Raw genomic sequence first — 15,418 nt, 5'->3', positions numbered from 1 at the left:
TGGCTCTCAGACCTTCTCTCCCCCTGGACTGAGATCCTGAAGGAAGGGGCTAGGTCTAACTCATGTTTGTGAAAACATTCAGGATATGCTGCAAGAAGGTTACACAACAGATGTTTGTTGAATGAATAACTGAGTGGATGGAAGGAATTTCTACAGACGAAGAGGCTCCAGAGTAGACGACCGCTGTGGATGTTGCGTCTGAGAGCCTAGCATTCTGACCTTCAGTTTCAGCATTGCTGGGTTTCTCCATATGAAAACTGAGGATGGTAACGCTCCACCTCCACCCTAGAGAGTTGTTGGGACAATCAAATGAAATCATTCAAAGAAAGCGGGAAGCGCTTGAGCACACTAATGGACCTCCCTGTCTTCCACATCCATAGATGCAGCTACTTCAGTTTATCCCACTCTCCTTCAGGGCAATCAGTTTCATAATACTGTCTGGGTGGAGAGATCCCTATTATAAATGCCTTCTATGGGGCTTCCCTTGTGGTCCAGTGACTTGAACTATGAGCTCCCCATGCAGGGGGCCTGGGGGTTTGATCCCTGGTCAGGGAACTAGATCCCGAATGTAGCAACTAAGAGATCCCACAAGCCGAAATGAAGATGGAAGATCTTGCATGCTGCAACTAAGACTTGGTGCAGCCAAAAAAAAAAAAAAAAAAAAGAGAGCAACTGGAACTCTCATATTCTACTAAAAATAAATAAATAAATAAATGCGTTCTGCGATTAAACGGAAGCAAGCCATGTTGCGGACCATGCTGATTTCAGGTGATAAGAAGTTATCATCTGAGCTAAGAGCTGCCCAGGAAGGACTCTCACCCACTAGAAATCTTGCCTCACAGGTCATTCCTAAAGATCGAAAGCTCTTTGCTGTTTGGGTGGCTTTATTCATAAGAGACAAAGATTAGAAACAACCCCAAAGCCCATCAAAAGGAGAATGGATAAACAAATCATGCTCTGTGCATAAAATGGAATGTTACTCAGCCATAAAGAAGAAACAAGAATGAGCTACTGCTCCAGGCAACAATACAGACTACTCTTATCACTGGAAGAAGGGAAATGAATCTGAAAAGAACAAGGGAAAGGCACCTCCTCTTGCCTGAAGCTGAGTTTAATAGGTTAAGCTTCATTCTTCCTGCAATTTTATAGCTTAAAGGTTCTACATCCACTCCTGGGTCTCACTTGCAGAGAACTCCATGTCTGTGTCATCAATTGCCAATGGTAAAGGAAGGCTCAGCCAAGAGCCTGGGCTGCACTGGGGTCCCCATTCTTCCCTTTCTCTATGGCCAGGGCACAGCAGTGTAGGAGTGTTAAGAAAAATGCTTTGTATCCTCGTACACTGTTGGTAGGATTGTAAATGGTGCAACCACTATAGAGAACAGTAAGGAGATTCCTTAAAAAAAACTAAACATAGAGTTACCATATTATCCAGCAATCCCACTCCTGGGCATATGTCAGTAAAAACCGAAAACTCTAATTCAAAAAGATACATTCTCCCCAATGTTCATAGCAGCAGTATTTATAATAGCCAAGACATGGAAGAACTGAAATGTCCATCAACAGATGAATGGATAAAGAGGATGTCCGTGTGATGGAATATTACTCAGCCATAAAAAAGGATGAAATAATGCCATCTGCAGCAACATGGATGAACCTAGAGATTATTATACTAAGTGAAGTCAGAAAGAAAAAGACAAATACCATATGATGCCACTTACATGTGGAATATAAAACAGGACACAAATGAACTTATTTTTTATTTTTATTTTTTTAAATGAACTTATTTTTGAAGTAGAAATGGATTCACATAGAAAACAAATTTATGGTTACCAAAGGGGAAAGGGAGTGGGGAAGGGATAAATCAGCAATTTGGGACTAGCAGATGTATACTAAATATACATAATAGATAAACAAGAAGGATCGGGGTGCTCTTTCTGCCCCTTTCTGATGCCTGTGTGGGAAGCTTTCTCTATCTCCTTTATACTTTAGTAAAACTTAAAAAAAAACAACAACAAGGATCTACTGTATAGCACAAGGAACTCCATTCAATATCTTATAATGTATAATGGAAATGATTCTAAAAGAATATACATGTATAAATGAATCATTTCGCTGTACACCTGAAACACTGTAAATAAACTATACTTCAGTAAAAATAAATAACGCTTTATTTCACATAAAGTAGGACATCACCAGGGTCTCACCAATCACTGCATTTATTGCTGATCAATACATCCTCTACAATGAGATGCTCGGAGACAACACTTTGAGCACATTTCCTGCTATTTGTAGAATGACATTCCTAGGGACACTGGTGACTTGATGGGTGACTGAAACACTCTTTTTCATCAGAGGCAGTTAGGGGAGTGGCTGGGGGCACAGACTCTACAGTCACACTGCCTGGAGTAGAATTGAGCTCTGGCACTTGCAGACAAATCACCTATTTCCTCTGTCTCCATAAAATGGGAATAATAGCAGTGCCTGGGCTCCCCTGGTGGTTTACTGGTAAATAATCTGCCTGCAATGCAAGTGATGCTGGTTTGATCCCTGCGGAAGGGAAAAGCCCCTGGAGAGGAAATGGCAACCCACTGGAAATGGCACTCCAGTATTCTTACCTGGAGAATTCCATGGACAGAGGAGCCTTGTGGGCTACAGTCCATGGGATTGCAAGCATCGGACATGACTTAGTGGCTAAACCACCAGCAATAGCAGTGCCTACCTGACAGGGTTGCCATCAAGGTTAAATGAGTTAATATATGAAAAGCACTTGGAATTGCCTGGCACAGGGAACATATGATGAAATGTTTTTCTCTCACTTCCCCTTTCACCTCCTCCTCCTCCTCTTTCTCCCCATCCTCTCCCCTCCTCCCTCTTCCTTATCCTCCAATTATAATTATCATCATCATTACGATATAATTACTGCTTTTTCCAGTAAAACGGAGCCTCGGAGCCCCACACTGTAGCTCCCTCCCAGGGACGGTCAAGAGGCAGTTACTGACAGTGACTAAGACTTCTGTGACTCAGCTGTGGTTTGGTGGGATGGGGGGTAGAGCTGAGCCCTGGCAGACTGTTCTCAGGTACGAGGTCTGGCGCTCCAGAGCTAAGGCTGAATTTGTAACCAAGAAACAGGCGTATGTTCGTGAACGTGACCTTCAGCGCTCTGTCTCTGGGGTGGGAGGCGGGGGAAGGGCCACACATACAAACTGACCATGTACCATGGTTCAGATTGTTTTCAGTATTTCTCTGATGCTTCTCCCATCACCATCTCAACCTGAATGAAGGTAATCACCCCCTCAACATTTTGGTGAGAGCTCCTGTTTTTACACATTGAATATAGCTACGCTGAGGTTTACAGGTGTGTGGTCAGACGCTCAGTTGTGTCCCACCCTTTGTGACCCATGGACTGTAGCCTGCCAGGCTCCTCTGTCCATGGGACTCTCCAGGCAAGAATACTAGAGTGGGTCGCCATGCCCTCCTGCAGGGTTTCTTCCCAACCCAGGGATCAAGCCTGTGTCTCTTATGTCTCCTAGGTTCCTTACCACTAGCGCCACAGTTATCTGTGTCCAAGCCTGCCTCTCAGCCTGGGTTGCGACCCCCTAAGGACAGCAGTCTCCTCTCAGTCACCCCTGTAGCCTAACCCTTGTACAACGTCGGGGCTCCAGAAACCCTGGCTTCCTTGATGAATTGCATTGAACCTGACTTTGGGAAGTTCCTTCAGCACCCTCAGAGTCCTCTTCTGAATCTCCCTGGTGTGGGCAATCTGTGTCCTTTACGGGTAGATATGCCTCCAAGAAAACACAGAACGTAGTAATTCTACCCCAAGTTTGGTGAATGAACTGAGCAATGCCAATTCTGTCCTATAAATAAATTTACAAGGCTGGGTTCCTTGCGCAGCTCCTAAGCCAGGTCTAGCTGCCATTCCGCTAGAAGCTTTCCAAAAAGTATCTTGAGCAGAGCCTTTAGAACAGGAGGGTGGAGTCCCAAGACCAAGACGCAGCAGGCATGCCTGCGTGAAGCTGTAATGCTGAGATTGGCCACTAGAGGGAGGATGCATTCTAGGCCCCAGGGGAGCCTCGCAGTTGCTCCAAGAACTTTATAAAGCCTGGCGGCCAGTGCAGCTGCAGTTCACAGCTCAGTCAGTACCTAGCGGAGCCGCTGGTGCCTCCACAGAACATCTCGAGCGCTGCCCAAGGCTGAAAGAGGCCAGACACCAAGACAGGGACTCCCACTTGGGCACAAGGTTGAGTCTTGCCTCCTGATCCTCCTGGAGAAGTCATCCCCGAGACCCTGGGCACTGGGCAGCCTCTATGACTCCGTCTGGATTCGGCTGGCTGTGGGGACAAGCTCTGAGGGGCTGCCTGGGTCTCGGGGTGGGGGCAGTGGCCAGCTCTCCAGCCACCATGGCAAATGCCAGGAACTGAGGGGACAGGTTCTGCAGCTTCACTGGGGGCACTCAGGTGAGTCTGGGCACTGACTGTCCTAGCACCTGGGCATGGCTTCCTAAAGGCAGCCGGAGGACACAGGGCACAGGTTTGGGCATCGCGTGGAGGTGCAGGTCCTGGGAGGGGAGGTTGTAACTGTCAGCCTGGGGGATCTGCCAGATTTTCATCCATCTGTCTGGGCTGGTGAGTGTGGGTATTTGGGAGCCAGAGAAAGTGATCGCCTTAGTGGCAACTCTGCCTGGCTTGTGTCAGAGCGCCAGAGCCTCTTCAGGGAGCAGATGGTACAGGTGACAGTCTCTCCACATGTGTGGTGAATGTGTGTGCATGCGTGTGCCTGTGGGTGTGCCCAGCAGTGGAACGTAGGAAGGCAGAGCTTGTTTATAAATCATCTGCACCTCTCTAGTTCTGAGTGATGCTTCAGATGATCTGAGTACAGTTAGAGGAGGAAAGGGCTCAAAGCCTCCTTAGCAATTCTCTCTCCAGAGAGGACCTTGTTCACGGTGATCCCTATCTGATTTTGAGGAGTTACGAGCCCTGTAGCGTTAAATGCTGGAACCCAGCAAGGCTGGGGCCACCACCCCTCTGCAGGAAGAACTGATTGAGTCCTGCTGCTGCCTGGAGGGGGGCTTTGAGAATCAAGGTATGGCTCTCAGGTCTGGTCTGCATTCACGATTGCTTTCGCAAAGGGGTCCAAATGGGATTGTTTCTGGGACTAGCTAGGTGGGAGGGAGGCTGAGGGAACCCAGAGACCCCTGTACCAGGCTGCTTGGCAGGATCAGAAGATGCTGGGGGTCCGTGGGTGGTTACCAGGCTCCACCACCATCTCCCTACCTGCCCCATCCACACAGCCCTCCCATGTGCCCTGATCCACATGAGACTCACAGAGACCTTGTAGCTGGGAGGTGTGTCCTCCTCATCGCAAAGGCTGAGGCTGGATGTGTTAGCTGACAGACCGAGCTCCCCGGGGATAAGATGTGGTGTCAGCTTGGGACCCCATGTCCTCTGAGCCCCCACTCCCCACAGGTCACTTTGGTGTCTACACCCTGCCTGGGTTTCAATGGCACTGGCCCCCTCCCTTCCAGCTCTCTTAGCTCCACGGTCCCCACCTGGCCCTCTTCCCTGCATCACTGTGGGACCGAAAGGTGGCCTCCGAAAGGGACATGCATCCTGGCCAGAGCAGCCTTGTGCGGAGCCAATGCCCTGGGTGGGGTTAAATGCTGGAGGACCTCCTCTCTGACATTCGTCAGTTCCTGCTCCTCTGGGCTTCACTTGGCTTATCTTTAGAATGGGAAAAACGGACCAATGCCACCTGCCCCCTTGCAGTGCCCCTGGGAGGTGGGGAGCTCCAGATGGCGTAGGATCTGTACGGTGTGGGAGGAACATACTCCAGGTCATGCTCCAGGGGTGGGGGTGGAGGGTGGAGGCTTTGCTCTATCATCACCACACTTGGCAGTCAGTTGCTCAGACTTGGCCCAAAGGCTATACAACCAATGATTGGAAGGTCTAAATTCCTGCCCCCCATTCCTCAAGAAAGAAAAACAGCACCAAATAAAACCTGGGGCAGACAGAAAGCTCTTAGGTTTCATTCCCCAGTAACAAACATTAGCAGAGTCGGCTGAGCACTTCCCATCTCAGCGTGCTCACATCTGGCCCCTCTCTCTCTCCCCCGCCCCCAGGCTCCAGCTCCACCAGCAGAGGGGTGGGGAGGGGGTGCTGGGAGGGGCCCGACAGACACATTCCAGATAAGGAGCCCCGCCTTCCAGCTCTGGTCCAGGAGCTGATGGGCAGAGAGAGAAGGCGGAAAGGCAGATGGGGAAACTGGAGCAAGCCCAGCTCTGCATCTCCTCCCCTGGCACTCGGTGCCCCCACAGGCTCTGGGCAGCAGCTGCTGTTGCCTTTGGCAGAGAGCGGGTTCCCCCTCTCAGAGGAGACACTGGCCTCCTGCTTCGCCGCTCCCCAGGACTGAGGCCAGAGGGTGGGGTGCCGCACAGAGCACTCGTGAGATGAGGGCGTGTCCTCTGTAGCTTAGCAGCAGTGGAGCAGCCTGGGGCCCCACCTCGAGGCCCTCCCTGGGTGGAGGACTTGGACGAATGACGGGCGTGGAGGAAGGGCCCACAGGGTCTAGGAGCACCCTGAGTGGGCAGGTGCATACAGGCGTAGGTGTGTACACGGGTGCGAGGCATGTGGCTTCTCATCACTGGAGGTCAAAAGCAGACACCCCATCTGTCCCTCCAGGCCCAGTGGAAAGACAGGTGGATGGCCACTGTAGGCTCTGGCCTCCTCGTAGCCCTGAGGTCATAGGTCCCTGGAAAGAAAGGTCAGGTCACGAAAATAGGGGATTTGTGTTTGCTGCGTCTGGCAGAGGGATCTAGCCAGCCTCTTCCTTCACTGTCCCCGTTTACTGGAATGGGGGTTGCCTCTTCCCTTCAGTCAGTGGCTGGTGTCCCCTTCCGGCCACCTGCCAGGCCCTACCCCCTCTCCTAGTCGGCTCTCTGGTCCTCAGGGTTGAGTTGGCTCCATGCTGGGCCTAGGACGCCCCCCCACCCCGCCCCCCGCCATCCTCCCAGGGCACTTATCTTCCAAAGAATTCACTCTTTAAAAGTGGATTTTTTGGGTTCAATATCCACATAGCTATGGGCTTTCCTGGTGGCTCAGTGGTTAAGAATCTACCTTCAAAGCAGGAGACCTGGGTTTGATCCCTGGGTTGGGAATATGCCCTGGTAGAGGGCATGGCTGCCTGCTCTGGTATTCTTGCCTGGAGAATTCCATGTACAGGTGAACCTAGTGGGCTACAGTCCATGGGGTTGCAAACAGTTGGACACAGCTTAGTGACTAAACGGTAACAATCTACAGAAAGAGTATCAGAACTGAAAGTCAACATAAACTAATGACTGGAAATGAGCTAAAAGCAGAGAGTCATTTGTGAAATCACTGAGCATCTATGCAGGAAAAGGATATCCAGTATTTTATGTAAATAAATACTTCATGATCCAGCCCCACAAATGAATTCTTCTGATTATACAAAGAACGCAAACATATCGTAGAAAACCCCCAAAACACGGAAAACAAAACTAAGCGCAAATCCCCACAAGCCCCACCAGATTCCTGTAACACGTCTCACCCGGAGAAGCCCAGAACATCTCCGCATATAATCTCCCGTCGTGCACTCTGGAATGTGTAGACATTGCAAAATGGGGTCGTGTGGTGCACGCTTGTGTAAACGGGGCTGGGTCATTTCAAACAGCGTGGCACCCATGTCGAGGGGGCATTCCGGGAATTCCACGGGGTCAACTCCAAGCCCCAGCCACCCAGGAGACCATCCGGACACCAGAGCCCTCTCCTGGTCTAGGGCTGTCCAGGCCTTGGTGTCTAGGGGGCCCCACCACGGCCTCCTGCTCCCCAGGCTCCCACGGGGGTCAGTCCTGCCTGTGGCCCCCTGAACCCAGCTCCTCTGACCGTGCCAGCCCAGCCAAGTTTGGGAAGAGTTCTGGTTCTAGCTGTGTTGGCTGGTGGTCTCTGTACTCTGTTTCATGCCTAGTTCCCCCCCATTTCCAACACAGAGCAGAATCCCCAGTCGCCCTACCGTGCCCAGGACTCCAGAAGCTTGGAGAGTATTCCGTTTGGGTCAGGAGGTTTGGCTCCTTCCGGCCCCACCTGGCATGGCCCCCGGTGCCCTCCCCCGCCAGCTCAGGGCTCCAGCCCCATCCAGAGATATGAGAGGGAGAGGATAGATCCCATGGTCAGAAAGGTCCCCAGGACCGTGACCGCTCCAAGCCAAGGAAATTGAGGAAGGGATTGGGATCCTGGTGGCTGACGCCTGCCGATGAGGAAGGGTCCCTGTGTTCAGGCTCCAGGTCGTCATGGTGATGCCTTGCTCTACAGATTCATTTTCATCTCCAACTACAGCTTTTACTCTCCCCCACCCCCATATCTGCTCTCTCCTCTCCTGTTGCAGGACGCGATGGAGAACAAAGCCATGTACCTGCACGCCACCGTGAGCGACCGCGACTCCAGCTCCATCTTTGAGGAGCCCTTTGATGGCAGGAGCTTGTCCAAGCTGAACCTGTGTGAGGATGGTGAGTGCCGTGGGCTCGGTCTTGGCTGTGAGGTCAGCCCTGCCCACCCCCACCCTCCTACCCCACCCCACACCGCCGCCTAATACTGCATAGGTTGACCTTTGTGCTTGGAAAGGTCTTTTCTTATTCAGGCATCTCAACACACCTATGTGACCACAAAATGAGACCCATTTCACAGATGAGCTAGTGGACTCTGAGAAAAGCATTAGGCATCACACAGCTCAGGCTTCCCTGGTGGCCCAGGGTTAAAGAACCCTCCTACCATCGTAGGAGACCCGAGTTTGATCCCTGGGCCAGGAAGATCCCCTGGAGAAGGGACTAGCAACTCACTCCAGTATTCTTGCCTGGAGAGTCCCCTTGGTCAGAGGAGCCTGGTGGGCTACAGTCAACAGGGTCACAAAGAGTCTGACGTGACTGAGCAACCGAATGACAACAATCATGCAGCCCATCAGTCACAGAGCAGCCCCAGCACTGAGACTCCTCACTCCTAGCCCAGTCCTTTTGCCTCTCTGCCATCCTCTCCTCTTCAGTGAGGCTGCTGGCATGCAAAAGGCAACTGAACCAAGAAGCCCAGACCCCTTCCGGTGACAGATCTTCAATCTGCTTCCCAGGGCTTTTGCAAGGAGGGATGCACCTCTCCAAGGTGCTCATCCTCCCCTGAGACTAAGACCCCAGGTCATGGCGCAGAAAGGGACCCCCTCTCAGTGCACGGCACTGCATCTCTGGGGGCTAAAACCCTGGAGCAAATGGATGCAGTGTCCTCCTGAGGAGCTCGGAGCATCTCGCCAACAGCTGACTCCTCTGCATCCAACACAGAGCTCCACACTGAGTAGCTGCTTAATAAATGCTTGTTGTCTGAATGAACACACTCCTCTTTGCAGTCAGTATAGGAGAAGAGAGCTTCATCCTCACTTCAATGATGAACTGAAGGAAACTCACGTGAGAGTTTTGTGAAGCTTTGTGATCAGTGAGATGGAGACTGGCTATCTCAGTTAGGCTTCCCTAGGGAAACAGAATGATGTCTACACTTATGAAGAGACCGATTATGAGGAATTGACTCACCTGGCTATGGAGGATGGGAAGACCCATGATCTTCCCTTTGTAGGCTGGAGACCCAGGAAAGCAGGTGGTGTAGTTTAGTCTGAGTCAGAAGGCCTGAAAATCAGAGAAACCAATGGTGTCAGTCATGGTCTGAGGGCCAGAGAGGATGAGATGCTATGTCCCAGCTCCAGCAAGCAGACGGGAAGTAAAAAGCCAATCCCGCCATCTTTTGTTGTATTCAGACCCTCCCGCCCACATTGAGGAGAACGGTCTGCTCTGATTCCACCAATTTAAAAGCTAATCTCATCCAGAAACACCCTCAGAGACACCCAGAATGTTTATTCTGGGCATCCCACAGCCAACCAAGTTGACATAAAATCAACCATTCCAGATGCCTTTATTCAAACTTTCTCTCGAGTGCTTTGTTTCATTGTGCTCCACTCTGCCAGCTGCCTTCGTCTTGAAATTCCTCAAAATTAGAAATGACTCCTCATTCAGCCCCATCTTTGCTCCCACCAGGTGCTGAGAGCAGGGAGGGAAGATGGGTGGCTCAGGCAGGGATCGGGGATTGTCTCAGCAGGGAGAGGAGAGAGGAGATCTGGGCTCCTTTCCAGGTGGCGCTAGTGGTAAAGAATCTGTCTGCCAATGCAGGAGACATAAGACACTCCGGTTTGATCCTTTGGTCGGGAAGATCCCCTGGAGGAGGGCATGGCAACCCACCCCTGTATTCTTGCCTGGAGAATCCCAGGGACAGAGGAGCCTGGCGGGCTACAGTCCATGGGGTCTCAAAGAATTGGGCACGACTGAAGCGACTTAGCATGCACACACCTGGCCTAGTAAACTTCCCACCATCAGAACTGTTTCTCTGGATTCCAGTTAACAGACACATTTTGAGGACCCACAATGTATCAAGCTATGGGTTAGATGCCAGAGATGCTCGAGAGAGAAATTAAACCATTCTTGCCTTCCAAGGGCTTCTGATCCCAGTGGAAGGGACTGGTATGGAGACAGTCACTCACCATGTAAAGAAGGTAAAAATATGTGATTATTAAAGTCAAGAAGGATGAACATTTTCTGGTAAAGGCCTTAAAGACCGAATACCATTTTGTAAGAGAAGCGGTAGATGGGAAAAATGTTACCAGCTGAGCTGCACTGAGATGGGCCAGTGTTTCTGTCAAGTTAATGACACCTGGGATGAGATGAAGGACCTCGGGGTGTTGATTCACTAGTCAGTGCTCAGCCGTCCCTATCATCACATCCACAAAGGTCAAGGTGGCTTTTACAGCCTTCAACTACCCTCTCTCCCCACCAGCCTACCGATAAACAGGCCTGGTTTGGCAAGAAAGAACTGGGGTACAGCTCAGAGGGGTAATTGTAGGACCGTGAGGACCAGTATTGGATACCAATGGGGAAAGTCATGGCAGGGAGACCCTGGGGTGGGAAGAGGCCTGGGGGGCTGCTGTTGGGTCATCATCTCTCCTTCTTTTGACCTCATCATACCCCCCCCCCCTTTACTGAACCTAGGATTTAAAAGGCCATTTGGGGCTTCCTTGATACCTCAGATGGTAAAGAATCTGCCTGCAGTGTGGGAGAGCCGGGTTCAGTTGCTGGATTGGGAAGATCCCCTGGAGAAGGAAATGGCAACCGGCTCCAGTTGCCTGGAAAATTCCATGGACAGAGGAGCCTGGCCGGCTACAGTCCATGGGGTTGCAAAGAGTTGGACACGACTGAGTACACGGATGAACAAAGACAGGGATCCTTGAAATCTAAAGGAGGCGGAACAAACCAATTCTAAACCTGATTTGCACATTGTCTGGGTCTCCTCCACACTCATTCCTGGATGCCAGACATGGGGTGGGGGCGTGAGGACGCTGGAAAGACCAGAGTCTTGAGATGAAACAGCCACCTAAAAGCTCCTGGGTTTCTTGGATTTCCCCCTTCCCTGTCATTTCTAAGAGGGAAATGGTGAGCTCTGACTTGGGGAAATTCAAGCCAGATTTGGTCTGTTTCCCCAGCACTTGGCTTCTTTGACCCTCATCTCTGGAGAGGGAGGAAGGGGTGGAGCTGGCAGGGGCAAAGAGAGGTGGATGGGAGAGCAGAGGTGGACAGAGGTAGGGACCAGCCCGCCCCCCAGGCTTTGAGTAAATGAAAAGCAGAGTCGCTGCGGCTCCAAGTCCCTCCCAGTACTTTCCCCTTGAAAGCAGGGAGGTGGGAAGAGAGGCAGTGCCTCCCCTGGGCCCCAGGGAGCTTAGGATCAGCAGAAACAAGCTGAAAAGCTGCAGCCTAGATACTGAGGTATGCGTGTGTGTCTCTTTGTGACCCCATGGACTGTAGCCTGCTAGGCTCCCCTGTCCATGGGGATGCTCCAGGCAAGAATACTGGAGTGGGTTGCCATGCCCTCCTCCAGGAGATCTTCCCAACCCAGGTATTGAACCCACGTCTTCTGTGTAGGACTCAGGCTTTAACGCAGGAGGGACTTTAAGGTGTTAGGCTGTACATGCCTTATTTTCAGACACTGGCAAACCCTCCCCACTCTCCTCCTGTACTTTCCTCTCCATCTGTCTTTTCCTCCTACCCTGCCTCCATCCCTTCCCTTCTGTTCACAGACCAGGTAGGAAGCTGAGAGGCTATTCAGGCTCCCCATCCCCGCCATGACCCTCTCTGGCGTGGTGCCTCCCACATCCTTCCAGGCTCTCTCCCTTGCACCCTCAGCTCCATGGTGACACCTTTGGGACCTCTCCGTCCTCTGCACCCCTTGGCCGGGCCCCCTCTTAGGACCCCACCTGCCTCCTCCCTGTGTCTGAGCCCCACTGTGGACAGGAAGGCACCCAGGGCAGGGGCCTCCTCACCTCCGGGTCTCCAGTGGGGAACCCCATGGGTTTCACCTGTGTGGTTGGAATTCATGGGCAGGCTCATGGCAGAACGTGACCTCCAAGGTCTTCCAGCCAAACCCTCTCTGACCTTGGTGCCCATTGACGCCTCCCACGGAGGAGAAACCCAAAGAGAGGCTGTCTGGGCCTCGACCCCTCCTCCCCCAGCTCCCTCTGTGCCTGCCCCTTCACTCGCTTACCTCCGTGATCCAGCCTTTCTCTTCCCGCCTGAACAGCTGAAGCCTCTCCTGTCTGGCGCCAGTAGGCGGAGGGCTGGGCGTGGATGATGTTTGGCAGGGCCTGGCTCTTCCACGGCCGTCTCCAAGGGCCAGCGAGAGGTGTTAGTGTCAGAAAAATATTGCAGTCATGCTCACCCCGCGGCCTCGGGCCCTCCACCACGCTCTGAGCATCATCCACTGCTGCAAATGGGCGGCCCGCGGAGGTAATGAGTTACACATGCTACGCCTGCAGCCAGGCCGCTTGCTGAGTGTAGGGTCCGAACTCCCTGTTCCCGCGTCCCTGCCCCATAAAATTAAATTATTCTCCTCAGGGAACCCCCACGTCTACTTTCTCAGCCATCAAACCTCCTCAGTTCATCCAGCGTAGCTGAGGGCTGGTGGGCAGCTGCCCAAGGGTGGGAGTGGATTTCCAGGGAGGCCCCCAGCTATCTTGGTCCCGCCCCCTCCCCAGGTTGCAGAATCAGGCACCCAGGCGGGAGAGCAGAGATGTTAACTCGTGCGGTGCCGCGGTGCGCTCAGCTCCGTGCGCGCTGACTCCGGCTGTGCTCACTGGGGCTGGTGGGCAGCTGCGATCCCCGGTGTCTCTGGCCCCATTCTTTCCACAAGAGGGAGGGACAGCCAGGGAAGGTGCCCAGGAGCCTGGAGAGTGAACTTCGCCCAGCCTAGGATCTGTGCAGGGTGTCTTCCGTTGCCCCTCCACGGCCACCCCGTGCCACTCAGCTGTCTGCCTTGTGGGGAGCCACCGCAGCATGGAAGATGGGAGATGGGCGTGTTTATTTCCAGATCCTGCTCTATGCGGTCACCTTGGGCTGCTGTGTCCTTCCGCCTGAGTTCACAGCTCCTTGTAACCACGCCCTCCACGTGGCTTTCTGCTTCCAGGCTCCCGCAAGTGCTGCCCTGGTGGGCTCTGAGAGGCCGAGACATAAGCCTGAGGACACCACTCTGGCCCTTGTGGGCGTCTCACACCTTTGGCTACACCTTTGCACATATTCCCTTTTTTAAATCCTGTGACATTCTCTGATTTGAGCGGGCTGTCTGCCTCACTGGAGTCCTGATGCCCTCATCCTCAGTGTTCCCATCTGTGCAATGGGAATAATGTTACTCAGCTCTTGGGACCTTGGAGGAATCAGGTGATATAACCTGAGTGAAGCACTTCGGACCTCGTACACCCTTAGTACACAGATACTTCACCTCCCTGCCCTTTGGGGAGTTCCCTGAACACCTTGGGGAACTGGAGAAGGACAGGGGAGACAGAAAGGTCAGGAGCAGCAGCTGTCACCCAGGGTCTCCCAGGAAGCACCCATGCCACTTCTCAGAGACCCCCGGCCCAAACAGTGTTTTAAGGTTGGTTCCTCCCTTTTCTTAAAGAAAGCAGCGTTTGGGTTAGTGGGCCTCCCCCTGAAGCCTAGATACTCAAGGAAACCGAGCAATTTCTTTTAGTCCTATTCTCCAAATAGTAGAATCTGTAAGGAATATTCTGGGTCCCCAGGGCACCTGGGTCTGTGGCAAGTCCATGTCTATCCACTCCCCACCTCTGTCAAAGTCACTAGGTCCCTGAGGTTGCCTACTGGAAGAGTTAGGGGTGTGTTTCACGGTCACTGGCTGGAAGCTGGTTTTGCTTCAGACCCACGGCCTTGCTCGCCCTGGGCACCTGGGGGCACATGTAACATCTCTAACATCCATAGTAGTCTGCCTCATCCGTTACAGGGATGATGGCCCCACAGGACGGCAAGAAGCACTGGCCTTGGAGTCCCATGGACAGGGCTCCATGTCAAGCTCTGACAGTTGCAGCCTGTGTAATCCTGATCAGGGGCTTCCCATATATCTCAGGAGTAAAGAATTCACCTGCCAAGGCGGGAGACATAGGAGATGTGGGTTCGATCCCTAGGACAGGAAGATCCCCTGGAGGAGGGCATGGCAACTCACTGCAGTATTCTTGCCTGGAGAATCCCATAGACAGAGGAGCCTGGTGGGCTACAGTCCATGGGGTCGCAAAGAGTTGGACACGACTGAGCGAGCAGCACGCAACCCTGTTTGAGTTCTCAGCTCCCTCTCCTCTGTAAAATGGAATAATAACGGCTCAAGACTCAGGGTCCTTGCCAAGCGACATGAGTTACTCCACAGTTAGTGCTTGCAGTGCCTGGTGTATGCTGAGTGCTCCTGACCATTAGATTTTAGGTCACGTGTGGTCGCAGCCTTTCTGTCTGCCTGGGTCCACCCTGGGGCCCACCCAAGGCGCTCCAGTTCCTCCTCATGCTCTGTTTTCAGTCTTCAGGACAGAGAGCTTCATCCCTTCCTCGTTCTAGGTTTATCTGGGGTTGATTCCTGGTGTCAGATAACAAGCAGTGGGATGGACGCCTCCTGGCTTTTCTCCATGTCTTTCCCGGGCCATCCACCTGGCCTCCCTGGCCCCTGTCAGCCTGTCCATCCACAGTCATGCTGAGCTGTGTGTCCCAAGTTCCCTCTGGCTGGCACTGCATGCCTTGGACTCATCCAAATGTCCCAATACCCAGCGCTGTGTCTTGCCCATAGAAGGTATCTTTACTTGCCGAATGGCCAACCACATCCTTGTTCACCAAGCGCAGAAGTGCCAGGGTAAAGGAGGGCTGAGAGAGTTGAGTTTAAGACATAAGGAAAGTGAAAGTCAAGTCGCTCAGTCGTGTCCAACTCTTTGTGACCCCATGGACTGCAGCCTATCAGGCTCCTCTGTCCATGGGATTTTCCAGACAAGAGTGCTGGAGTGGATTGTC

General features: G+C 52.6%; 1 protein-coding gene across 1 annotated transcript in view; it reads left to right on the top strand.

The window, feature by feature from the left end:
* Positions 1 to 4,075: 4,075 nt before the first annotated feature.
* Positions 4,076 to 15,418, top strand: part of SCARA5 (scavenger receptor class A member 5) — a 133,538-nt gene continuing 122,195 nt past the window's right edge. Inside the window, exons 1-2 of the mRNA XM_069574174.1 lie at positions 4,076 to 4,457; positions 8,398 to 8,518. Coding sequence (XP_069430275.1) covers positions 8,404 to 8,518 — 115 coding nt within the window. The 5' untranslated portion in view covers positions 4,076 to 4,457; positions 8,398 to 8,403. The remainder of the gene's footprint in view (positions 4,458 to 8,397; positions 8,519 to 15,418) is intronic.

The sequence above is a fragment of the Ovis canadensis genome, chromosome 2 (genome assembly GCF_042477335.2).
Source record: "Ovis canadensis isolate MfBH-ARS-UI-01 breed Bighorn chromosome 2, ARS-UI_OviCan_v2, whole genome shotgun sequence".
NCBI classification, from domain to species: domain Eukaryota; kingdom Metazoa; phylum Chordata; class Mammalia; order Artiodactyla; family Bovidae; genus Ovis; species Ovis canadensis.
The sequence above is the reverse complement of the archived record's forward strand: the minus strand, read 5'-3'. Positions and strand labels throughout refer to the sequence as shown.